The 26,271-nt window shown below is 37.7% G+C and overlaps 2 protein-coding genes across 11 annotated transcripts in view; both read right to left on the bottom strand.

Annotated features, from left to right (window-relative positions):
- RAPGEF6 (Rap guanine nucleotide exchange factor 6) overlaps window positions 1–2,410 on the bottom strand; it is a 196,224-nt gene extending 193,814 nt beyond the window's left edge. For 6 of the 9 annotated variants that reach the window (XM_082725616.1, XM_082725624.1, XM_082725621.1 and 3 more), the window contains exon 1: window positions 2,059–2,410. In XM_082725616.1, the coding sequence (XP_082581742.1) occupies window positions 2,059–2,127 (69 nt within the window). In that variant the 5' untranslated portion in view covers window positions 2,128–2,410. The remainder of the gene's footprint in view (window positions 1–2,058) is intronic. The other 3 variants (XM_082725623.1, XM_082725618.1, XM_082725620.1) reach the window with 2 other exon arrangements.
- A 6,765-nt stretch (window positions 2,411–9,175) lies between these two features.
- FNIP1 (folliculin interacting protein 1) overlaps window positions 9,176–26,271 on the bottom strand; it is a 149,421-nt gene continuing 132,325 nt past the window's right edge. For both annotated transcript variants that reach the window (XM_082725636.1, XM_082725635.1), the window contains 3 exons: window positions 18,908–19,105; window positions 14,562–14,677; window positions 9,176–12,286 (listed from right to left, as the gene is read on the bottom strand). In XM_082725636.1, coding sequence (XP_082581762.1) covers window positions 12,208–12,286; window positions 14,562–14,677; window positions 18,908–19,105 — 393 coding nt within the window. In that variant the 3' untranslated portion in view covers window positions 9,176–12,207. The remainder of the gene's footprint in view (window positions 12,287–14,561; window positions 14,678–18,907; window positions 19,106–26,271) is intronic.

Here is a 26,271-nt window from a genome sequence, read left to right as displayed (position 1 = left end):
GCTACTCCTCAAATGCACCAGACATACCCTCATCTTGGAAGTGCATGACTATTCCCTCTATTTCAAATGCTTGCTCCATGTATCTCCAGAGCTAATTATATCACATGCAACAAGCCTTCAATCAAAAGTCATCTCAGAAATCACAACACTGTTCAACCAGTGTTGCAACCCAGCCCTTGCCCCTGTTTCCAATCCCCTTATTCTTTCTTAAATTAGCCATTATCACATTATTTAACTTACTTGGTTCTATTTTTCCCATCTCCCCCTTTGATCCTTCCATTAGAATGCCAAGCACCAGTAGGGCACGCCTGTATTGTTCAATGTTACATCCCAGTGCACAGAACAGTGTCTTGAATTTGTAAGATTTCAGTTAAGTGTTAAATGAAAATATAATAAAATTGTAAGAGTCCACTAAAAGAATAAAGGTCTCCTGAAAAGAGAAATGTAACTTGATGAAATTCTCACAAATAAATCAGCACTTCGATTCAGGTTACCACTTCTTTACACATACTTGGGTACTACAAACAAATTCTATACTCACTGGATACCACTGCCAATAAATCAAGCAGTTACCATGTTATGCTGCTAGATCTCAGCACTCTAGACTGTATTGTGGGCAGTTGGTCAGCATTCCCTTAAACAATGCTGCTGTTCCAGTAAAACAAGGTGAGTACTTAACGCGGCACACATCTGCCAACATAATTTTCTTAATAGTTTAGAAAATCTTCTAAAACCAAAAAAAAAAGAAACAAGAAACAAAGGAGAAGTATCTACTAAGACTCAAAAATGGGCCATTCCAAAGTGGCTAATTAAGCTATTAAAGAGAAGTAAGATTTTCCTATTAAACTGTGAATCTATCATACATATTTAAAAGTAAAACCTACATTATAGATTGCAAGACTTGTGTAATAGTTTCTAATTATATAAAAACTACAGCAGATTCACCTGTGAAGGTGAAGACTTTCAATTAGCTCACAATGACTTTAAGAATCATCACAGGGAAATTAAAACACATGGGATAAAAAATGTAGGTCTCAAAATGAGGACTCTGGAAAGTGACAGAATTTGCCTTGTTTCCACTTAAAGATCAGGATCCCCAAAACAAAGTTGACTTTGTTTAACCACAGTTACACCTTGACTAATGTCATATCACAAAAGGTCAGCCCAAGTTACTGAGATCCACTACTCAAAGCACTATAAATCTGGAAAAAAACCTCAAAAGTGGATTAAGCATGAACCAAAACATTTAATTTCATGTATTGCAACCATATACACGACAATCTAACAATCCCTTCACCGTCTTGTCAGTTTTTGCTTTCTGGTTTAAGAAATATACCACTTATTACAGAACTACCCCAAATCAAGGAAAACCTCCCCCCAAATCTAAGCACCCTATAGGGCTATGCAAAGTTAACAAGGTGTCTGTTCCGTGACTGAAAATTAGCCTTGAGATCAAATGAAAATCATTTAAGCTGATGCCACTGATGCTAACTCAATAGAGCAAATTTTGGATCCACGCACAAAATACTGAAGAATTTCCTGCTGACAGTGTGAGAAAGTACCACCAGAACCGATCTTTAAATATGCATCACCCACCACCAGAATGCATCTGACTGGATGCAAAGTCTTAAGCTGATTTTGAAAACTTTCTTTCCTAGGCAACTTCAAAGACCTTTAAAGAAAAGCTACTTTTTCATAATATGACTACTAACAATTTCTACTCCGTTTTTCTATCAACCTAGGGGCACTCTCACTCCGAGACCCACATTTTGCCCTGAGAAAACAGGATTTTGTTTTGTTATCTTCTCATCAAAAACACTAGGAAGTCACCGGCAAAGACGGGTATGCGGGAAGACTGCACCTCGAGCAGGAAAAGCGGTCATCACCCCGGCGAGAAGGGCCTGGGTGAGGGGGGGTGAGAGGAAGGGACGCAGAGAACACATAAACCGGCAGCAGGTGCGAGTCTCTGGCAAGGGGACAGTCGCCACAGGTTTCGGACCGACAGGAAGATGCTGTCCGTTGGACAGCGGGACTCGCGCTAGGGTCTGACAGTCTTACCTCGGGGGTCCGCTCGGGAGGCTTCTTCTTCAGCGCCTGCCTAGCGCCGGGGTCCACGGGTGAGTTCATGGCCGCGGCCCCCGCCCCCGTGCTCCCCAACCTGCCCTTAGTAGTCCACGAGACAGTACATTCACCTTAGGTAGGGGGTCTGCACCCTCCACCCCCGAGGTAGAGAACTCCGGACCACCCCGGGGTCAGCGCTCAAACAAACAAGCCTTCGCAACGCCCGCCCAGGGCCTCAGCCCACGCGCGACTGGCCAGAGGGAAGCCCGCACGGGGGCGGAAGGAGGGCGAGTGCGCATGCGCAGCAGACGAGCACGCAAACGAGCACCCAAGGGCGTGTCTCCGCCGTGACGTAAAAAACTCGGGCGGTGCAGTTAGACCTCTTCCGACCCTTCTTCGTGAGATTTGAAGGCACTTCGCGAGATCTTACCTGAACCAGTCACGGGACCCGCCTCGGATTTGCGGTTTCAGCTGTTCCAACTTCCGGTGCAGGGACCGGAAGCGCACTGTAGGGGACTGAGCAAAAATAGGTTGTTGGGGCAGAACGGTAAGGGTAAACTTTGTGGGGGCAGGGTTCTGTTTGTGCCCTCATCCGGAAACTCAGGGTGTGGCCAAGCCTGGGGCCAAGCTCTTATTCTGCAACGCCGGCACCCCTCTCTTGGAGAAAGTGCAGAAATCGTTGCTACTGTTCCGCGAACGGGGAAGTTCACTCTCTTCGGTGCGTTTGTTTTTTTTTTTTAATAAATCTCTTGTGGAAGAAGACCGTCAGAAAGTACTTGCCCTGTCCATTACGGACGTACTGAGATTGGGGCACACACAGCAATTAAAGTCTCGTGGCCTTGAACAGGGATTGGGCGCCGGTCCTGTAGCCAGCTCCCGGTTAGTGCTGATTCGCGAAGGATTTAGGGCCGCCTGGACTCGAGGGACCAATTTCGCACTGCACGTTACATACTAGCCTGTTTCCCAACAGAGCGAATAAAGCCAACTTCCACTTATTTACTGGTCCCTTGGTAAGAAAAAAAGACCATTCTTCAGGATAGCCAGGCACCTGCAAATTAAGTTTTCACTGTGAGAAAACGGGGAATTCCAGAGTCCATTCGTTGTAGAACCGTGCTTTTCACTTCTGTCCCTTTGGCGCGCGGATGGGCTGCACTGGTCTCAAAATTACTTACTTCGTAGACATCATAGGCATGTTCTTTTTACTGAATTTTAAGCTTTCTTAAGTCTGTATACCACATCTAGGTACATCTTAGTATTTCTCACGGCAGTTTGCATAGCTCACTCAATAATTCAAAGTGATTAATGATTATTACGTTATTCAGTTTTCTAATGTGCTGTATCTTAGAGAAAAGGTAAAGGAGAATTCAGGCAGCAACATATTTCTCGTACCTGGTAATGATGGCTGATATTAATAATGGTTTTGGGGGCGCCTGGGTGGCTCAGTGGGTTAAAGCCTCTGCCTTCGGCTCAGGTCATGATCCCAGGGTCCTGGGATCAAGCCTCTGCTTGGCAGGGAGCCTGCTTTCCTTCCTTTTAATGTCTGCCTCTCTACCTCCTTGTGATCTCTGTCAAATAAATAAAATCTTTGGGGGGGGGGGAGAAAATAATGGGATTTTCTTTGAAAAAAATATATAAATAATAGTTTTGTTTTCTTTTGGTCATTGGACTTGCCCAAACTTGCAAGTTTACAACATATTAGCCCATTTCTCTTTTGAATATGGGTCAAAAACCCTACCAGGAAAGTTGTGGTTCAGCCATTCTGGAAATTAACTGTGGAGAGATTACCAGGAATTGCGATGACCCATTTTCGTCATTTTTTTATGTGTATAAACATCTTCTCAAAGATCTGCCTAGGATCACAAAAATGAGTCCTTACATTCTTCAAGGATCAGTTTCTAGGGCCACATAAATATTTTAAAGAGGAGAAAGGAATTAAAGCATGATGACCAGGAGCTTAGACTTTAGGGCAAAAATCTCAATTTGTGTCTATAATAGGCCATTTCTATTTAAACCATTTGAGGGGTGCCTGGGTGGCTCAGTGGGTTAAGCCTCTGCCTTCAGCTCAGGTCATGATGATTGTGGGAAGAGCTTGCACCCAGCTCTCTGCTCAGCAGGGAGCCTTCTCCGCCCCCCTCACCCACCCCCGCAGTGTGTTGCTCTGCCTACTTGTGATCTCTATCAAATAAATAAATCTTTAAACCATTTGAAGTTATATAGTATCTCTTACCTTCAGTTTCCTTATCTGTAAAATGGGAATAGTAAAGGGCCCATTGCTTTGGGATTCTCAAGATTACATGAGGTAATTCATGTGCAGTACTTCCGATGTTGCCTCCATTCTTTTTTTTTTTAGATTTCATTTATTTATATGTCAGAGAGAGAGAGCGAGAGCAAGAGAGCAGGCACAGGCAGAGGGGGAAGCAGGCTCCCTGCCGAGCAAGGAGGCCGATATGGGACTCAATCCCAGGACGCCAGGATCATGACCTGAGCCGAAGGCAGCCGCTTAACCAACTGAGCCACCCAGGCGTCCCTGCCTACATTCTTTTATTACTTTACCTCTAAAAAGTGATTTCTCTGAAATATAACTTAACTGTGAAGAACTTTTTTTTTTTTGGTCAGAGAGAGAAAGAGCAGCAGGGGCAAAGCAGGAAGCAGACTCCTGCTGAGCAGGGAGCTCAATGCAGGACTCCATGTAGCACTCCGAGAACATGACATGCACCAAAAGCAGACGCTTAACTGACTGAGCCACCTAGGCGTCCCTAGGAAGATTTTTTTTAATGCCTAATTTTTTTTCATTAATAACTTTAAGAAACACATTTATGTATTCATGAGGATGTGGAACAAGAATTGTCACAAAACTGCAGGTTGTGTATAAACTAGGAAACTGCTTTGGTAGAAAAATCTAGTAAACCTGAAACATACCCTTTCACAGCAAGTCCAGTCCTTGATATTATGTCCTGAAGAATACCCATATACACTAGAAAAGATGAGCAAAAATGTTCACTGTTCATATTAGCCAAGAACTAAAAATAACACCAATGTCCATCCGTAACAATATTATGGTATATTCATTCAGTGGATGAATAAACTATTGGATTCAGTGGCTGAACCTCCACCATAATGTTGAGAGGGAAAAAAGCAAAACAAAATATGAAGCAGAATTATAACACAGGGCTCAAATACAAGCAAAATTAAATTGTACCACTTTGTGATGCAGAGGACAGATAAAATTATAAAGAAAAAGGGAGATGATGTTCACAAAAATCAGGTTGTAGTTAGAAAAATGTTAAAGAAGAGTATTATGATCAGGATAGGGCACAAGGATCAGGATAGTAACCTAATTCTAGGTTACTAGAATTTGTTTCTTGACCAAAGTTATGGTTACATTAGTGTATATTTTTCTGTATATTCATGTTTCATGAAAAAAATTACATAAAAATAACTATTAGCTCTATCATAAGACAGCAGTAGTAAAAATAATGTCCATGGTAACTACACACAACCTAAACTTAAGCACATGTTCAAAATCTTTCTTGTCCTTACCATTTTTTTTTTAAAGATTTTATTTATTAATTTGACAGAGAGAAATCACAAGTAGACGGAGAGGCAGTCAGAGAGAGAGAGGGAAGCAGGCTCTCCGCTGAGCAGAGCGCCCGATGCGGGACTCGATCCCAGGACTCTGAGATCATGACCTGAGCCGAAGGCAGCGGCTTAACCCACTGAGCCACCCAGGCGCCCTCTTGTCCTTACCATTTTATTTTGTGCTCTGCTATGTTGAAAAAAGTGAACAGACAGTGAAAACTCTAATGGCTATTTTCAGAGAAAAGGCAACCTCTAGGATAATTCACCAGTACTACCTGGTACCCGAAAGGAAAAATAATGGTTCTGAATGCAAGCAGTTTATTAAATTCTGGGAAAAACAAAACATGGTTAAATCTTAAAAATGAAAAAAAAAATTAAAAAAAAAAAGGCTTGATTCCTTACCATACCTTTTCTTCATCACTCTTACCACAACCTGACACCATATTTTCGTCTATCTCCCCCACCAATGGGGAATACAGAAGGTTTGTGTTATTTACTGCATATAGCTGGCACCAACTTATGCCCAGCATGTAACAGGTGCTCAATGAGTACTTGGTGAATGAACAAATGGAAGTATCTAAGGACTAAGTAATTAAGAAGGGATTTTGCTGTTTAAAAAAAGGGAGGGGGCACTTGATTGTTCTCTAATGGCAAAGAAAGAGGCCTGGCTAAGCAAATGTTTTATGCAAAACCAAATACTAATTAGGCAGACATACTCAGAATGGCTATCTTACCAAAAAAGAGCGAACCAACAGAAATATGGGAGTAAAGAGCACTGGTTTAAATAGTACCTGGAATGAAGTAAAGACTTGAGATCTGGAATATGCTGGGAAATGCAGTCACTACTTAAGGGGGGGAAAAAGGCATGTTTTGGCCCAAATCCACATCAATTATGGTCATTAAGTCAGAACCTGAGAGTGGGGTCTAGCAATTAGTATTTCTCAAAAGCTACCTACGTGTTTTGTTTTGTTTTATATTTTATTTAACAGAGAGGGAACACGAGCAGTGGGAGTGGGAGGGAGAGAAGCAGGCTTCCAGCCCAGCAGTGAGCCCAATGCCTGGCTGGATCCTAGGACCCTGGGATCAGGACCTGAGCCGAACAGCAGATTCTTAAGGACTGAGCCACCCAAGCACACCTACCTAGGTGTTGCTAGTTTGTGACAAGGTTTAAAAACTACTTTAAACTACGGTTCTGAACTAATCTGGCCCAATTTAATTCCAAGCCTCTTCACACAATGGAGGATACTGACTTGTGATTGCTGGACTAATTGTGTGACATAAGAGCGGCCTCAGTTTCTGGAGAAAATATCTCCCTTATATTTACACATTTCAACAATGTGAGTCCCTCTGAGACAATTTAGGTAAGTTGCCTTTACAAGAATCTGAATAGATGAGCACTGAGGTGAATACAGAGACCTATATTTAGATTGCTCTTGTTAAAACAGTCACTTGGAAAACAAGGGACCTCAAGCCTCTTCAACTTAGTACTCTCCTTAAGAGTAAATACAGATTTATCTGTGGGAGGTCTAATCAGTGTTAACCCAGAGATCTGTCTGCAATTTAATGAAGGGATTGGTCTAGGCTCACATTTTGACCGAAGTCCCTTCTAAAGGAATTACAAGGGACCAAATAACAGACTACACAGTGGGGGTTAGTGGAAGCTGAGCATATGCTCTAATACCACCAAAGTTCTCTTGATATAATGAATGGGAATTTCACATATTCTTTAAAAATCTCTTTTGGACTTTTTATATTTCCTTTATTTATTTACTTATTTATTTTAGGGATGTTCCAAGGTTTAACCTAGAACAAACAACACCAAGTCCATGGTCTGCACTCCAAAACAAGGATAAGAAGCACTACACTCTTTAACCTCCGCCTTTTTATCTAAGTCCTTCCTACTCAAAGCTACAGTTCCTCAGCTCCCCTTGTACCTTCACCTTGGGTTTGGTCCCATACACCATCCTACTCTCTGTTCTACACTAGCAAAAACAAATACCAGATTATCTTTTCTAATACATTTTTCACCACATACAGTTGGAAACCATTCTGGTCTGAGAAAACGGACGCTCATGGAAAGACAGTAAGATCTCAGATTAAATTCTGTTACAGATTTTTTTTTAAGATTTTATTTATTACTTATTTGACAGACAGAGATCACAAGAAGGCAGAGAGGCAGGCAGAGAGAGAGGAAGGGAAGCAGGCTCCCCGCTGAGCAAAGAGCCTGATACGAGGCTTGATCCCAGGATCCTGGGATCATGACCTGAGCCGAAGGCACATGCTTATTAACCCACTGAGCCACCCAGGCACCCGTGTTACAGATTCTTATTACCAAAATCATTTCTCTCTGCTTCTCAGAAATGTTCCAATATTTCTCTAAATTTGTATTCAGGAATGGCAGTTACCAACACAGGTACCCAGTTATAAACCTTTAAAATATCTGATGGAGTCTTCCCAAATACTTGATATTTCCTCTCTGCTTTAAAATAGTGCACTTGGGGTGCCTGGGTGGCTCAGTGGGTTAAGCTACTGCCTTCAGCTCAGGATCATGTCCCGCATCGGGCTCCCTGCTCGGCGGGGAGTCTGCTCCCTCTGACCCTCCCCCTTCTCATGGTCACTCTCTCTCTCTAATAAATAAATAAAATCTTTTAAAAAAATAAAATAGTGCACTTATTTTCTTTAGTCAAATATAAGAGTGATACACACACACACACACACACACATATATATATATATATATATAAAATGATGTGAAAACAGGCACTACAAAAAGCCACTGGTCTAACCCTATCTCCTGACCTAAGTCTGCCCAAACCAACTGGCCTGAGTGACATAAGGTAGCATTTCAAAAGCCTCTTCAGGAATGAATCACTGCTGCAGACCTGGCACTCTGGACTGATGAAAGAGCTTACTAACCCTATAATGAAGATGAAGAGGACAGACTTGCTCAGAATCACATGCAACTCAGTGAACAAAGCAGGATTAGAACCCAAACCAAGTATTTTGGTTTAATTGTAAAGTCAATGGTAATTTGCATAGAATACAATGTTCTTAACCAGTTTACATGGCTTCTTCTAGATTTTAAACATTTTTAGTTTGTTTTCAAAAAAGCAGTTGAAATTTTCTATTTGTCATCATAAGGCACAGGACAAATGGAACACTATACCAGTATATTTTTTATGACTATATTTTCATTCATCAGAATATAATGTTAAATTCTCCCCACAACAGCTAGAGTCTACAGTGGGGAGGCTGGACAGATTACCCAGTAATAGCAGCAGACAAGAATTACTAAGCACATGGGGTGTCCCATGCATTGTGATAAATTTTTGACGTTCATTATGTCACTTGATTCACACACCACCTCAGAATGTAGATTCTACTAACCATTAAAGAAATATGGGATTAAAGAAGGACATTATGAACAAGGTCACATATCTACAACTGCCACACTTGTGAAAACTATACAAGTTAGTGGACACCAGAGTCCATATTACATATGCCTTATTTACACATGAAATAAAGACCAACATCATCCATCAAACTGACGTGTGTTTTATTGCACAAATTTCCCCTAGAACTGGGAGGTTATTTATAATACAGGTGTACATTTGAGAAATGTATACAGAACAAGGAACAAGTATGTACATTTACATATCCCACCATCTAAATAACTTAGAGAAAGCAGAACAATCTCATAAGACATCCACCAGAAGTAGGCATTGTGTAAAATTGTTTTTTTTTTTTAATGATCATCCCCAGTGTATGCCAACTGCAACAAAACAAAATCTGTGCTAGTATGTTTATTGCACTTAACATTTTCAAACTCAATATTAAGACATATTAATAAAAGCCAGGAATATTTCAAATCAAACCAATTAGTTTATATACAAGGAAAAATTAGTTTCAAATCTATAATGTAAAAGATCCCTTTTTCATTTCCTGTTGCAACAGTTTTTTTTTCCTGTTGAAATAAACAGGTTTTTTAAAATATGTAATACATATCTGTCTGTACCATAGGAAGCCAAAAAAATTATTTTGAACAGGCCAAAACTCTTCACATTCATCATAATGATCACACTTTAAAGAAGTAGCAGCTCATTCCTTGGGCTTTGTGTAAGGAAAAACAAGACTAAGATGAAGGTAGTAGAAATTAGAGGGATAGGAATTATAAAACTCAGGAATCCTATAAGGATTAATGATTCTATAAGAAACTATAGGCCTCTTCCTTCTGAGCAAAGCTTAGTTTTATTTTCTTTTTTTGAAGATTTTATTTATTTGAGAGAGAGAGAAAGCAAGAGAGAGCACGCGTAAGGAGGATAGAAGCAGGTAGGTCCCTGGGATCATGACCAGAGCTGAAGGCAGACACTTAACTGACTGAACCACCCAGGTGCCCTGCAAAGCTTAGTTTTGTTTTGTTTTGTTTTTAAGATTTTATTAATTTATTTGACAGAGAGAGAGAACAAGCAGGGCGAGTGGGATAGGGAGAAGCAGGCTCCCTGCTAAGCAGGGAGCCCAACGCAGGACTCGATCCCAGGACACTGGGATCATGACCTGAGTCAAAGGCAGACGCTTAACCGACTGAACCACCCAGGCACCCCCAAAGCTTAGTTTTAAAAGGAACAGTAGGATGGGCCATCCATTTATTGAAGACTAGATTTCCTAGATAATTAGAGATTTCAAACAGGACTTCGAATAGTTTGATAGTTACATGTCATTCTGAACTACAATAAAAAAATAATGTACAATGGCCCACCTATGAATCTGTCTATATTCTGAATTCTGCCAAAGAGACTGATTTATAGAATTCCAAACAATAAAAGAGGAAAGAATTTCAATAATTAATGGAATAAGAATATTAAGCCAAAGAAAACAGATCCATAAATACTCTTTGGCAGCAAGTCATCCATGGGAGACTCAGGTACTAGCTGGGACCAGCTTATAGGATGTAGGAGCAAAAGTGATTGCAGGCACAATTTCAGGTTTAGACTCGATCAAAACAACCATTTCTTGTCTAGTTGGAGATTTCTTAAATATAAAGAACAAGGCAAAATGTGACCCAACACTATAAATTCAAGGCCAAAGACTAAACAAACCACAGAAATTTTCCTTAATTACTGAAAATTCAAACAGCAAGAATGAATGTATTATACAGTAATTATATTTAGTAAGAGAATAAGCAAGGGTTTTTTTTTTCAGCTAATCAATTAATTATGATGAAAATAGTCCATGAAAGCAGAAACCAATTTCACGTCTAGCATTAAAAGTATCTTTGATCAGATAAGTAAAGAATAAACTTTAACGTAGTATTCAAGTAAACTGAGGTAGTAGAGCATATTGAAAACTTTATCTACCCATCTTTCTATTTACATTACTTACAAGAGTTTGGTTCCATATTAGCCTTTCTCATAAGCAACACTCAACAATATATACAAAAACACTAATAACTGACAAGTGAAAATATTTGAAAAAAATTAGATTTTGGAAGGGGAGCTCTTAGAAGAAAGAAATAATTTTAAAAATTTATAATAAGCTCTATTAGTGTAAACTGAATATTATGAAGCAGTGAAACAAATATTCAGTTCCTGTGGGTTCAAAAGGGGCTGATACTGAAAGCAAAAGCCTTGGCTACCTGAGCACTTTTAAAGAAAACAGTATTATTTTTCCCAATGCTTTGGTATAATTTTTAATCCTAATTTTCATTTATTAAATTAGATGCAAATATGTAAATATTAACATTTATAAGAATTAGCTTATACTTATAAACAAAACAAATGGTATAAAGTAGTATTCTTATTTGGGGAATATACATTCCTCAGCCTTAAAAAAAGATCAGTTTTAGTTACATTTTAGGGTGTGTGAACAGAAAATTCACCAGAGAGTAACATTTAAACATTATTTACAATTGATACTAGCTGAAAATATTATTTTAAAAAAGGGCATGTTTACCAATCAATCTTGTATTTCTACCTTTGTTTTAAAAAATAGATACGTATGTACACTTGGATGGATAACATACACACATTTACACTCATTATCCTGGATTTATTATAACTAACAGGCTGTTTAAAATACTCTGAGAAATACCCCAAAATTAGCTACTTTGAATTGAAAAACAAAAGAACAAATAAGCCTTTGTAATCTATCCATACCTTAGAAATAAGGAATTAAAGTAGTGAAATGATTATTTCTGAGCCACAGAATCATCAAACATCCACTGCTGTTTATGAGTGTGGCAACACGGGAGTGATCATATGAAATTCCTTAATGTTATTACTCATTTAGAAATTTCTACACTTTGGCTTTTTCAAATGCTTTCCCTCAAAATTATTTATGCTATTTTAGTTTCACTTGCTTAAAAGTATACCACCACCCAAAAGTCCAGCCAAAAGAAAAAAGCAATCCAATGATCACACAATGTATACTGCAACATAGGATACCCAGGCACTTGACTCATTCAGATCGAAGTCTAACTGGGGAAAAAAAAACTGCCATAAATGAATGTTGCATCTACTTCCTTAGTTTCTGTTTAACTTTCTACCAGAGTTAATTCTGACAACCTTTATATTAAAGAAGTATCTGAGCAACATATGGAGAATGAGTGCTTGCTACAGCAGCCAGAAGAGGAAGATCACTGGATTCAATCCTGAAATAAAGAAAACAAAAATCTCAGTTTAGGGTTTCTGTAACCAATACATGTGTCTTACAGGATAACTGTTACATACCACATCTCAGCAGTCAAGAACCTAGGCGGCTCTGGCCAATACGAAAAGGGTAAAAAGAGAATTAATGATAACACAAAGTAGAAATGCTTCAGTATATAGAAACCAGAACAAAAGATTTTTTAAAAAAGAAAGCCACTGAAACCCTATTAGTAACTAAGTCATGGATGTAGGAAAGCATCTCACTGATCTGCTAATGGACCAGGCATTAGGGCAAGGCACAGTATCTTAAGAAATACAATAAAGTCTAATAATAGAGTGTGTCCACCATACTGTCTTGGATACAAATGTTTTTATAGAAGTACTTGGGGGGTCCCTGAGGCTCAGTCAGTAAAGCATCCAACGAACTCTTGGTTTTGGATCTGGTCATGATTTCAAGGTCATGAGAAAGAGCCCTGCACAGGGCTCTGCACTCAGGGCAAGTGGAGACTACGTGAGATTCTCTCCCTCTTCCTCCACCCTACCCTTTTACTCTTTTGCGCGTTCTCTCTCATAACATTAATAAATAAACAAATAAATAAATAAAATCTTTTTTTTAAAAAAGGACTGAGAAGAAGTAATAGGGGCTGCTGCTGCTGCTTCTTTTTTTGGTAATGGAAGCTTCTTAAAAATACATCTTTATTGTAGACTTATTCATATAGAATAAATCTGAATAAAATCACATATTTTTTCAGCTAGTTGCTTGAGAAAGATGAAAGTTTGACAATAGCCAGCAGTAGTAAGAGTGTGCTTCCTGCTGACTGTGAGAATTTATTCTGATACTTTTTGGACAACCTTTAGTATTACCTATCACAATAACAAATAATATCCATCAAAAATTTAATACACATGTCCTTTACCCAAAAATTCTACTTCTAAAAATTTATCCTACTAGCTTCAAAGATTTATATTCATTCCAGCATTGATTTATAATAGCACAAAACCTGAAAATAATTTAAATTCTACTATATAATGAAATGCTATACAACCGTTAAAAGTAATGAGATAAATCAGTATGTACTTATATGAACATTTATGATATATTAAAAGGCAAGTAGCACCATGATACATAGAAAATAAATCAATTTCTACTTTTTATCTTATATATTTAAAAATTCTGTAAGAAGAAACAATCCATTAATTGTGTTTGGGTGAGGATCAGAAGTTAGGAAAAAGACACTAACAATTTAATTTTCATTTTATGTCAAAATGCACTGTAAAATTTGGTTATATGCATATTATATTAAAAACTAGTTTAATTTCTTTTAAATGATGGCATGACACATACAGAATCATCTATATCCAATCTAGATGATAAGGAGTAATATTAATGAAAGAATTTAATTTGGTTTCTGACACCGTTGCTACTTGATGTTGGTCCTCTCTCCCTTCTAAAAAGCTCAATTTTTAAAAGTTCCAGCTTGGGGGCGCCTGGGTGGCTCAGTGGGTTAAAGCCTCTGCCTTCGGCTTGGGTCATGATCCCAGAGTCCTGGGATCGAGCCCCGCATCGGGCTCTCTGCTCGGCGTGGAGCCTGCTTCCTCCTCTCTCTCTCTGCCTGCCTCTCTGCCTACTACTGGTGATCTGTGTCTGTCAAATAAAAAACTACAATCTTTAAAAAAAAAAAAAAAGTTCCAGCTTGTTTCAATTTATGCAACTAGGATTTGGGGAAATAATTCCCACATACATACACACACACACACACACACACACACGCGCGCGCGTGCGCGCGCGCGCGCAAGTAGCCATAGAACGAACATAGGCAAAGTGACTAGTGACTACAGACTATAATGAAAAGGGCTAATCAGTGTTTCCCACCAATTTCCTGTTCCTCCTTCAGTTAGCATTTTAGAGAAATGTCTTCTTCCCAGGGATAACTGCAAACAGACACAACTACAGATAATTGCAGACAGACACAATATAAAAATAATGGAGGAGTAATAATATATAGATAATGTACTACCACCCACAGAATGGTGTTACTTCAGTCAGCACATTTGGATGACAGGGCAGATGCTAGGAAGCATGATTCAAGTAAATTACAAGTTTCTCATCTTACTGTAATAGTATAAGGGACAATGTCTTTCAGATCAGCGGAAGCCAGGGATCTGCTTTTATATGGTATAGAGCAACCCAACTGACAACAGTGTCCAACTTCTAAAAAGCAATTCTGGGAATATTCTTTGCCTAAAGAAAGTGCAATGAGAAAGCCTCAAACATACCCTAGAACCACTCCTAGTTCCTTGACGTGAACACGCATCTGTCCCCTCAGGTACTCAGACAGCATTCTGCTCTTGAAGTATAACTCCTGTAATCGGTCTTCAAGATGCATTACACACTGCAGTTAAGGGGGAAACAAGAACCAGGTAAGAAAATAGTTTCTACTTCGAAGTAACGGATTTCCAAGGCATCATGGTTATGACAATTCAGTTTAGTTATTCCACATAAACTAAAATTTGGAGCACAGTTTTAAAGCACATTTGCTTTAAATTTTAGCTAAAAGATTGTAATTTTTTCTAGTTAATATCAGAATTAGATCATACGGAGTTTTTGTTTTGTTTAAATGTAAATTATATATAATGAAAATTTACCATTTTAACCATTTTAAGTATACAATTCAGAAGCATTAAGTACATCCAAAAAGACATGAAATTATCACCACTACACATTTCCAGAACTTTAAAAAATGTTTTTATTCCAAATTTGGTAAATGTAACACTCCTAAATTGATGCTTATCAAATTTATTTACACAGGAAAGGCTGCATTCTCTAGCAGAGAGTTAAAGAAAAACGTTGGCAATAGCTCACAGAAAATGCTCAGTAGTCCTTACTAGAATAGAGACGTTTCTAAGTTAGAACATTAAAAACTAAAACATACACACTTCATTTATTATCAACTAACTTGCTCCATTTAATAAAATAGGTGATTTGAGAAAAATACATGAGTTTCAGGTATTAAAACCTAAATTCCTTCAGAGTATTCCTTTCCAATGAAAACCAACTATTAAAACTGCTATTGGGGGTGCCTGGATGGCTCAGTGGGTTAAAGCCTCTGCCTGATCTTAGGGCTGTGAGTCTGAGACTCACAATAGGCGTAGAGCTTACTTAAAGAAAAAACACCAAAGAGCTAATAAAAACCCACTTTCTTCTTGGAAAAACAAAATAGAAATTATACACATACACAAATATATATAAACTGTATATATAATTTACATATATCTGTGAATTTACCATATTACCCCCCCTTTTTTTTCTTTTTTAAGTAGGCTCCATGCACAGCATGGAGCCCCAGCACAGGGCTGTAACTCACAACCCTGAGATCAAGACCTGAGCTGAGATCAAGAGTCATATGTCTGGGGCGCCTGGGTGGCTCAGTGGGTTAAGCCGCTGCCTTTGGCTCAGGTCATGATCTCAGGGTCCTGGGATCGAGTCCCACATCGGGCTCTCTGCTTCCCTCTCTCTCTCTCTCTCTCTGCCTGCCTCTCCATCTACTTGTGATTTCTCTCTGTCAAATAAATAAATAAATAAATCTTAAAAAGAAAAAAAGAGTCATATGTCTGATTGAGCCACCCAGGCACCCCCTATATTACCCATTTTTAAGTATACAATTCAGTGGCATTAAGTATAGTCACAATGCTGTGCAACCATCATCCCTATCCATTTCCAGAACTTTTTTTCATTAACTCAAACATTAACTCTGTACCCATTACATAAAAACTCCTCATTCTCTCCTCCCCCAAGCCCTTGGTAATCTCTATCTACTTTCTGTCTGAATGAATTTGCCTATTCCAGAAAACTTATTTAAGCAGAATCCTATAATATCTGTCCTTTTCACTTATTCTTCTTAGTGTAATGTGTTCCAGGTTCATCCATATTGTATCAGAATATATCAGAATTTCATTCATTATCTTGGCTAAATATTCCATTCTATGTATTATACCACATTTTGTTTATCCAATCATTTGTTAATGGACATGAGAGGTTTCCAACTTTTGGCTATTGCAAATAATGCTGCCATAAACATGATGGTACAATCTTTTTGAGTCCCTGCTTTCAACTGTTTTGAGTATAAACCCAGAAGTAGAATTGCTGGATCACAGGGCAATACAATGTTAAACTTCTTGAGGAACTGCCAAAGTGTTTTCCCCAGAGGCCGCACCATTTTGCATTCCCACCAGCGATGCACAAAGGTTCCAATTTCTCCACATTTTGGCTAATACTTGTTGTTTTTGTGTTTTTGATCATAGCCACACTTATGGGTGTGAAGGAGTATCTCACTGTGGTTTCAGTATGTACTCTCCTGAAGATCTTTTCATATGTTCATTGACCATGGGTGCATCATCTTTGGAGTAACGTCTATTTGCCTATTTTTAAATTGAGTTTTTCTTTGTTATTCTGGATACCAATTTCTTTGAACATACATGATTTACAAATATTTTATCCTGTTCTGCAGGTTGTCTTTTCACTTGTTGATTATGTCCTTTGGTGGACAAAAATTTTGATTTGACAAAGACCCATATATTTTACTGTATTTACTTTTGTTGTTCTGTATTTTACTTTTGTTGCCTATACTTTTGGTGTAAAATTCAAGAAATCCCTGCCAAATCAAATGCCATAAAGATGATCCCATAATGTTTTCTTTGAACAGTTTTACAGATAGTTGAAGCAATCAATTTAAGTCAGTTTCAAGTTTGGGTTTGTTTCTGTACATGGCATAAAGGGTTTAACGTCATTCTTTTCCATGTGGAAATCCAGTTTTCTCAGCATGATTTCTTTCAGAGGCTCTTTTCCTCTTTGAATGGTCTTGGCTCCCTTGTCCAAAACCAACTAACCATTTAAGTAAGGGCTTATTTGGGGGTTACTATATTCTACTGGCCTATATGTCTGTCCTTATGCCAGTATCACACTGTTTTGATTATTTTCACTTTGCATTAAGTTTTGAAATTGGGAGGTGTGAGTCCTCCATCTTTCTTCATTTTTTAAGATTGTTTTGGCTCTTCAGGTCCCTTGAGAGACCATGCAAATTTTAGGTTGAGTCTATTTCTTCAAAAAAAGGATGTCATTGGGATTTTTATAAGGACTGCTTTGAATCAGTAGATTACTTGGGGTAGTACTGTGATCTTGATAATACTAGGTCTTCCAATCTATGAACACGAAATGTCTTTCCTTTATTTATGCTTCTTTAATTTCTTTCAGCAATGTTATCTAGTTTTCAGTATATAAGTCTTTTGTGCATGGTAAAATTTATTGCTAAGTAATTTATTCTTTTAATGCTATTTTAAGTGCTTTCTTCATTTTAGTCTGTTCATTGCTAGCGTCATGTAAATGAACTACCTTTGCAAGCTGATTTTGTATCTCGCAATTTTGTTGAATTCATTTTTAGCTCTATCAGGTTTTTTAAATTTTGTTTTAATTGTTTTTGTTAACATATAGTGTATTATTTGCCCCAGGGGTACAGATCTGTGAATCATCAGGCTTACACACTTCACAGCACTCACCACAGCACATACCCTCCTCAATGTCCATAACCCAACCACCCCATCCCTAACTCCCCCACCATCCAGTAACCCTCAGGCTCTATCAGTTTTTTCCTGTGGAATTTTTAGGTCTTATACATTTAAGATTATGTCATCTGCAGAGATAATTTTACTTCTTCCTTTCTAGTTTGGATTCCTTTCATTTCTTTTTCTTGCTTAACTGCTCTGGCTTGGGTTTTCTAATACTCTGATGGAGAGAAGTGGTAGAAGTGGGCATCCATGTCTTGTCCATGATCAGAGGGGTAAAATTTTTAATATTTCACCAGTGAGAATAAGCTTAGCTATGGTTTTGTCATATGTGGGCTTTATTATGTTGTCTACAGAAATTTTTAAGTAAGCTGTATTTTATTGGTCCTAACAAGAAAAAAAGAAGAACTTTGAAAGCTGGAAATGCTGTCTTCAATAAGAGGGTATTCAGTATTATGAAGAGGGTTCCTTCAACGTCCTGACAGGAAAAAGAGGCTCCAGAAAGCACTGGCATTCTGTACAATGCTTAGAGATACCACATATCCATACCTTACATGAAACTAGTCAGGCACCAAATTCTAGCTGCCAAAACCATACAATATATAGATATGTACACATCCCCTTGGGCCACCATTATAAAATGGCACAAATTCAGTGATTTAAACAATAGAGAATTACTTTCTCACAGTTTTGGAGGCTGGAAGCGTGAACGTCAGGGTGCTAGTATATTCCAGTTCTGGCAAGAGCTCTCACCTGGGTATGCAGACTACGGCCTCTAGCTCTGTCCTCACAATCTCTCTTCCTCTTCTTAGAAGATCCGCCAATGCCATCATGAGGGCTCCACCCTCATCACCTAATCTAACCCTAATTACCTCCCAAAGGCCCATCTCCAAATACCATCAGAGTGGGTGTTAGGGCTTCAACACAAACCTTGAGTCCATAACATCTTTTTTTTTCCAGGAAACAATGATGAAGCTAATAGCAATATTCAATGTAGGCACATTCTAAATAAAGTTCAGTCACCTATTGGAGTGCTAAATAATTCAAGCCGTATACATACTTACAAAATTTGGAGATAAGTTATGTTTATAAAGCTGAAGAGTGGAATGAAGCAGGTTGGACACAAGACTGGAAACTAATACTTCCTTTCCCAATTTATTATCTGTCATTCGTCTCTGGCTACTGGCCACTTGCACAGTCCATTTATCCATATCTGCTATAATACAGACAGCTTCTGCTATTGGTTCATCCAACACTGGATGCTGGAAAAAAGAATTCATCTTACAATAAGCAAATGATGTTTTCAAATAAATGTTAAAGAAAATAAGGCAAGAAAGAGATATTAAAAACAGAATAAAAGAATATTAAATTCTGACAGTTACTGCCAAAAAATCCTTGACAGCAGAAAATGGAATACTGAATTAACTCAATTAACAGATACCCTGAGAAACCTTACAGAAATCATCACTGGGGACACCTGGGTGGCGATGGGTAAGGATCTGACACAGGTCATGATCTCAGGGTCAGGCTCCCTACTCAGCAGGGAGTTTGCATGAGATTCTCTGTCTCCCTCTACCTCCTCGTCCCCCCCAAATAAATAAATCTTAAAAAAAAAAAAGAAAAGAAATCATCACTGTAGAAATTAATTGCCAGAACTTTGTATTCTTTTTTTAAGTTTTTATTTAAACATTTTAACATTTAAACATTAATATTTTTTTAAAATATTTTATTTATTTGACAGAGAGAGATCACAAGTAGGCATAGAGGCAGGCAGAGAGAGAGGAAGGGAAGCAGGCTCCCTGCTGAGCAGAGAGCCCGACGCGGGACTCGATCCCAGGACCCTGAGATCACGACCTGAGCCAAAGGCAGCGGCTTAACCCACTGAGCCACCCAGGCGCCCCAAACATTAATATTTTTTAAAAAGATACAAAAAGAATTCACATGAGCAAGTCAAAGGTAAGGTTCTGTGCTTAACTATCCCAACTTGTCAGACATTAATTTGATTGAGCACCTCAAGGACTATTGCTTGATTAGATTATATGAAATACCTTGCTGCTTATGTTCCCTGGATTTTTCTCTTTTACCACAATGTACATCCCCAATATGGCTAACAGCAATTAAAAAGGAAACAAATCACCAGGTACTAACATGATTCTCCAAGACATATAGTTAAGTCAGAAAGAAAAAGTCATTAAATACCTAGACACATGTGCATGCATGCACCCACATACACATATTATATCCATCCCAGTTACATTTTTTAAAATCAGTATCTAAACGCAAATGTATAGAGAGCAGAATGAAAATACTCAAATCAGACTCTATCATGAAGATCTCTGTGAAGAAGTATGAAATATGATGAGTACAAATACGGATGTCATTTTGCTTTTGTGTATCTTTATTCTGTTTGAATTTCTATCAGAAGCATTTACCCAAATGATACTTTTATAATTAGAAAGTTTAAGGCACAATGAAAAATATTTTAACTAACATACACAAATAAAAGGCCCACAACATGTGGCTGTGCCCTTGGCTTCTTATGGTTTATACACAATGACCAAAATTGACAATTAAGTACAAAGCGCCACTATCAAAAAGAAATGATGGTGGAAGGAATTCATGAAGGAAGGAAGGAAGGGAGGAAGGCAGGAAGAAAGATCCTACAGTGCTCAGTGTTTCAACATCTTTCTAAATTTGGAGAGCTAAGGATTTATTCACCACTGGCCATATAGAACTGCATAATAAAACTGAGATTAAAAACTGTAATTTGAAATACTTGAACCCAATGGCCTTTATCCTTTTAAACCTGTACTGTTACTACAACTTTATAGCAAAGAATGTAGGTTTGCTTCTTGGTAACACCAGGTTTGGCATGCCCAAAGGATATCCCTTTGCCCAATAAACGAACAACCCCTATGAATAAGGCTTTTGGCTTGATGCTACCTAAACAAAGACAAAGGACCTCACAGTCCAGTGTGGGAGATAAAAATAAATACATCTGGCTATAAAAAGACATGTGTAATAGACAAAACAGGTATAAAAGCTGGGGTAGCAGAGGAGGGCAATAATGGGCTCTTGTGTGAGTGGGAGTTTCACAGTAAGAGTGACACAGGGACATAACATTTAAGTATGGATTGGACTGCTAGGTGAAAAATCAGACAGGAATATGGATAATTCTGTAAGACAGAATATCATGAGAAGACTTAGAGACATAAGTAGATGCATGTGACTAAATTAGTGAAATATGATACTGAGAAGCAGTGAAGAAGGAAATGGAAAAGAAAAAGCCTGGTAAGAAACACTGTGAAAACTTTCCATGAAACTCTGAACTTTGTATTTGTTTTTATAAAGTAGTACTCAAATAATTCTTATTCACCTCTTACCAAGAATAGAACATTGTTCAATGTGCCAACTTAATTACTGAAATATAATTTTGGAAATGTACATACATCTAAAGATGTAAGGTATACCTTAAATTTTTAAGAAACAAAATAAAAGTTATATTTTAATGTAAGTATTTCTATGGTTATAAAAGAAAAATAAGGCAGGAGGCATGATAAAAAAAACCAACATGGAATAACTAATTGTTAAAGGCAGACTTCAAAAGCAGGGGGCATCTTTAGGAGAAGATATTTATGAAGGGGGTACATCCATTATTCTCACAAGGAAATGCCTAAACAGATAATGGGAAACAGCTACAAAATATACCTTGTTTAAAGGTTACAAACTATTTTAGAAATTAACTTTATAGCCATTCAATCAAAAGGCATGTGGCTAAGATTTTTTCCCTCCCCCCCACAAGTTTTTATTTACATTCTAGTCCTTCAACATACAGTATAACATATATACTATATTGTAAACAGTTGCGTTTACAATATAGTGATTCATCACTTCCAAGCAACACCTGGTACTAATCACAACATTTGCCTTCCTTAATTGGTATTACTTACTTTACCTCCACCCACTTCTCTTCCAGGAACCACCAGTTTGTTCTCCACAGTTAAGAGTCTGTTTCTCGGTTTTTGCCTCTATTTTTTGTTTGTTTGTTAAATGGTTTATGTAACCAAAGCCTACTACTTTTTGGTAAAGAAAAGGAAATGGTCCCAAATCTGTAGTCTCCCAAGTGAGAAGGGCCTAAACACCAAGCTTATGATCAGAAATAATTCAAGCCAAAATTGTTTTATAAGTTGTTGTTAAAGGCAGCGGGGAGGTCAGTGCCAGTCATTCATTCTGACTGCTTATTTTTATTCAATGGACTGTCACATGCAAGGTCCTAATGTGATAAAATTTCAATTTATACAACCCCAGTCTTTCTCTTCATCATCAAATTCTGGAAAAGAAAGCCTATAACAAATGGGAGCATTTTCTCAAGTAAGACCTTGTAGTGGCTTCCTCCACAATCTTTACTGAGCTTGTATCCAGCTTCAGATACTTCCCAGTCATAAAATGGAAGTAATTTACATGAGAGAGAAACAGTAAATATAGTTTTATTTGGCTTAAACCTTCTTTTCTGAGTTACATGACTCCTGTAATACAAATTCATCCACAAACTTACCAGCCTTATTTCTCCCCTAGGTATTTCCAGAATGTCAATACATAAACTCTCTAACCTCCTCTCAAGGACATGTACTCCCAAATCTCCACCCCATAACAAAACCCGATTTTTTAGTTGCTTGCTAGTATTCAAACATGGCCTTGTAAACTGCACGTTGGAACTAAAAATGTACAACTTCAGTGTACGCTCTTCAGAACTATCAAGTTTCTTTACTTGCCTTTCAAAATAAAAATAAGACACCCAATGGGGCGGCTGGGTGGCTCAGTGGGTGAAAGCCTCTGCCTTTGGCTCAGGTCATGATCCCAGGGTCCTGGGATCAAGCCCCGCATCAGGTTCTCTGCTCAGCAGGAAACCTGCTTCCTCCTCTCTCTCTGCCTGCTTCTCTGCCTACTTGTGATCTCTGTCTGTCAAATAAATAAATAAAGTCTTAAAAAAAGAAAAAAATAAGACCCCCAATGTGGCAGAGGGAACAGGACTTAAAGACACTGCAAATTATAGTTCAAAATGGCATTGCCTTTTGGAGAACAAACTAACCAACATACATCAAGAACATGAAAATAATCCTAACCTTAAAACCCAGCCAATAACCACATTTCTGGGAATCTAGCCTAAAGAAATTAACCTAAATTCTTAAAACACAGAAGTAGTATCAATGTTAATAATAACAGTAAGAAGAAGAAAAGGTTGAGCAAAAGAGAACAGAGAACCCAGAAATAAACTCATGCATAATGCTCTATTAACATATGACAAAGAAACCAAGAATATACTACAAAGGAGAAAGGATAGCCTCCTTCAGTAGATGGTGCTCAGAAAACTAGAGAGCCAAAAGCAAAAGAATGAAACTGGATCCCTATTTGTACACCATTACACAAAATTCAACTCAAACCAAATTAAAGATTTGAACATAAGACCCAAAAGCATAAAAATCCTAGTAGAACATAGGGAGTAAGCTCTCTGGTATCAGTCTTAGCAATGAGTTTTTGGATTTGAAACCAAAAGCCAAGACAATGAAAGCAAACTAAACTAAAATGCTGCTGCACAGCAAAGGAAACCATCAGCAAAACGAAAAAGCAGCCTACAGAATGGGAGAAAATATCTGCAAACCATGTATCAGATAAGAGATTAATATCACACAACTCAACAGCAAAGGGGGGTGGGGAACCCCTAACAATCTGATTTTTAAAAATGGGCAGATAAACTGAATAGGCATTTTTCCAAAGGAGACATACAAATGGCCAGCAGGTACATAAAAAGATGCTCAATATCACTCATCTTCAGGGAAATGCAAATCTAAGACACAATAAGATATGACCTCCTATCTGTCAGAATGGTGATTATCAAGACGAAGATAACAAGTATTGTGCACTGTTGGTGGGAATGTAAATTGGTGCAGCCACTGTGGAAAACAGTATGGAGGTTCCTCAAAAAATTAAAAACAGAACTACCATATCCTTCAGCAATACCACTTCTAGATAGACATATATTCAAAGACATGAAAACAGGCTATCAAAGAAGTACCTACACTCCCATGTTCACTGCACCATTATTCACATTAGCCAATACAAACGCACCTAACTTTCCATCAATAAATGAATGGATAAAGAAGATACGATACACACACACACACACACACACAGACACAGAGGAATAGTGTTCAGCATTGAGAAAGATGGAAATCCTACCTTTTGCAACAATACAAATGGACCATGAGGTCCATTCCACTACATGAACTAAGTCAGAGAAAAGACAAATACTGTATAACTTCACACACCTAGAATCTAAAAAAACAAAACAAAACAAAACAAAAAAGACTCACAGAAACAGAGAAGTGGGTGATATGGGAGCCAAGTGGGGAGGATGGAAGAAATGGGTGAAGTTAGTGAAAAGGTATAAACTTCCACTTATAAGACAAGTAAGTTCTGGACATGCAATGTATAGCATGGAGACCATACTTAACAACACTGTATTATATATTCATTATATATTATATTGGGAATAGATCTTAAAAGTTCTCATCACAAGAGGGATGCCTGGGTGGCTCAGTCAAACATCTGACTCTTCATTTCAGCTCAGATCATGATCTCGGGGTCTTGAGATCCACCCCATGTTGGGCTCTTCAGTCAGTGGGTAGTCTGCTGAAGATTCTCTCTCCCTCTCCCTTTGCCCCTCCCCTGGCTCATGTGCACACACAATCTCTCTCAAATAATCTTTTTTTTTTAAGGTTTATTTATTTATTTATTTTTAATTTTTTTTTTTAAAGATTTTATTTGTTTATTTGACAGACAGAGATTACAAGTAGACAGAGAGGCAGGCAGAGAGAGAGAGAGGGAAGCAGGCTCCCTGCTGAGCAGAGAGCCCGATGCAGGACTCGATCCCAGGACTCTGGGATCATGACCTGAGCCGAAGGCAGCGGCTTAACCCACTGAGCCACCCAGGCGCCCCTAAGCGTTTTTTTTTTAAAGATTTTATTTATTTATTTGACAGACGGAGATCACAAATAGGCAGAGAGAGAAGAGGAAGCAGGCTCCTCGCTGAGCAGAGAGCCTGATGCGGGGCTCGATCCCAGGACCCTGAGGTCATGACCTGAGCAGAAGGCAGAGGCTTTAACCCACTGAGCCAATCAGGCGCCCCTCAAATAATCTTTAAAAAAAAAAGTTTTCACTACAAGAAAAAGATGTATAACTATAGGAGGTGATGGCTGTTAACTTACTGTGGTAATTTAATAAACATATATTAAATCAGGTTATACTCCTTAAACTAATAGGTTATATGTCAATTATATATCAAAATAAAACTAGGGTAAAAAAAAAAAGTTGAGCATATGACAAAACGACAGAATTACAATAAACATTAGAAACAATGTTTACAAAGTATATTAATAATATGGGTAAATTCTCTTACATCAACTGTTAAGTAATAAAAGCAGAATTCGAAACATTAAATATAATGCCATATATAAGTAGGTATCTATATATACACATACAAACATTTTATATACATGTATAACCTATATAAAAATACCTATTTATACATAAAAAATGTAAATTATAGTGTTTTACTATACAGCAGGAAAATTATACAAACCTATATAAAAACAAAGTTTGTGGAAAAAAATTATCAAAACCCTATATACATACATATATATATATATATATATATATATATATATATATATAAATGTGTATCTGTAAAAAGTATGTGTGTGTGTGTATAGCCCTAGTTATATATGTACATAAATACACACACACACACACACACACACACACACACAAATAGAATAACGATGACAAGAAGATGTAAGAGAGAGAATATCTAATATATACAAAACACCACACAACATAACTCTGGTTTATAAACATTATCACTTTCATTACAGTCAAGGAAACTGAGGTTCTATAAAATTAAATATCTTGTCTTAAGATACGCCAAAAGGAAGTGGCCAAGTCTGGGTTTCATCAGATGCCACATACTACATAATGTCTAGAAGAGGTTTTTATATTAAGAATGGCTGCCATCAAAAACTAAATAATTTACTATACACTGGGTGATTGAACATAATAGTAAAAATAATTTATTAAGTAATTTTTTAAAAGGATGGCTAACAATGAATGGTAGAGTTGGGAAAACTTGTGTTTAGCTTTCTACACATTTCAATCTTTTATACAGTAAATATATATTTAATTTGGTAATAAGAAAAATGCTACTTTCTTAGAAAGTAGCAAACTTTCTCCTCAGTCTGAGGAGAAAATAAAAAATACTAATATGGTTCAAAAGAATAAGATTGTATTTTTTTTAAAGTACTATCCTCATGAAGTATCTACTGAAAGGCTCCTGTGGGGTTTTCCATGTAGGCACATAAGAAATAGTTCTCAT

The sequence above is a fragment of the Mustela nivalis genome (assembly GCF_964662115.1).
Source record: "Mustela nivalis genome assembly, chromosome: 3".
In the NCBI taxonomy this organism is placed as follows: Eukaryota; Metazoa; Chordata; class Mammalia; order Carnivora; family Mustelidae; genus Mustela; species Mustela nivalis.
The sequence above is the reverse complement of the archived record's forward strand: the minus strand, read 5'-3'. Positions and strand labels throughout refer to the sequence as shown.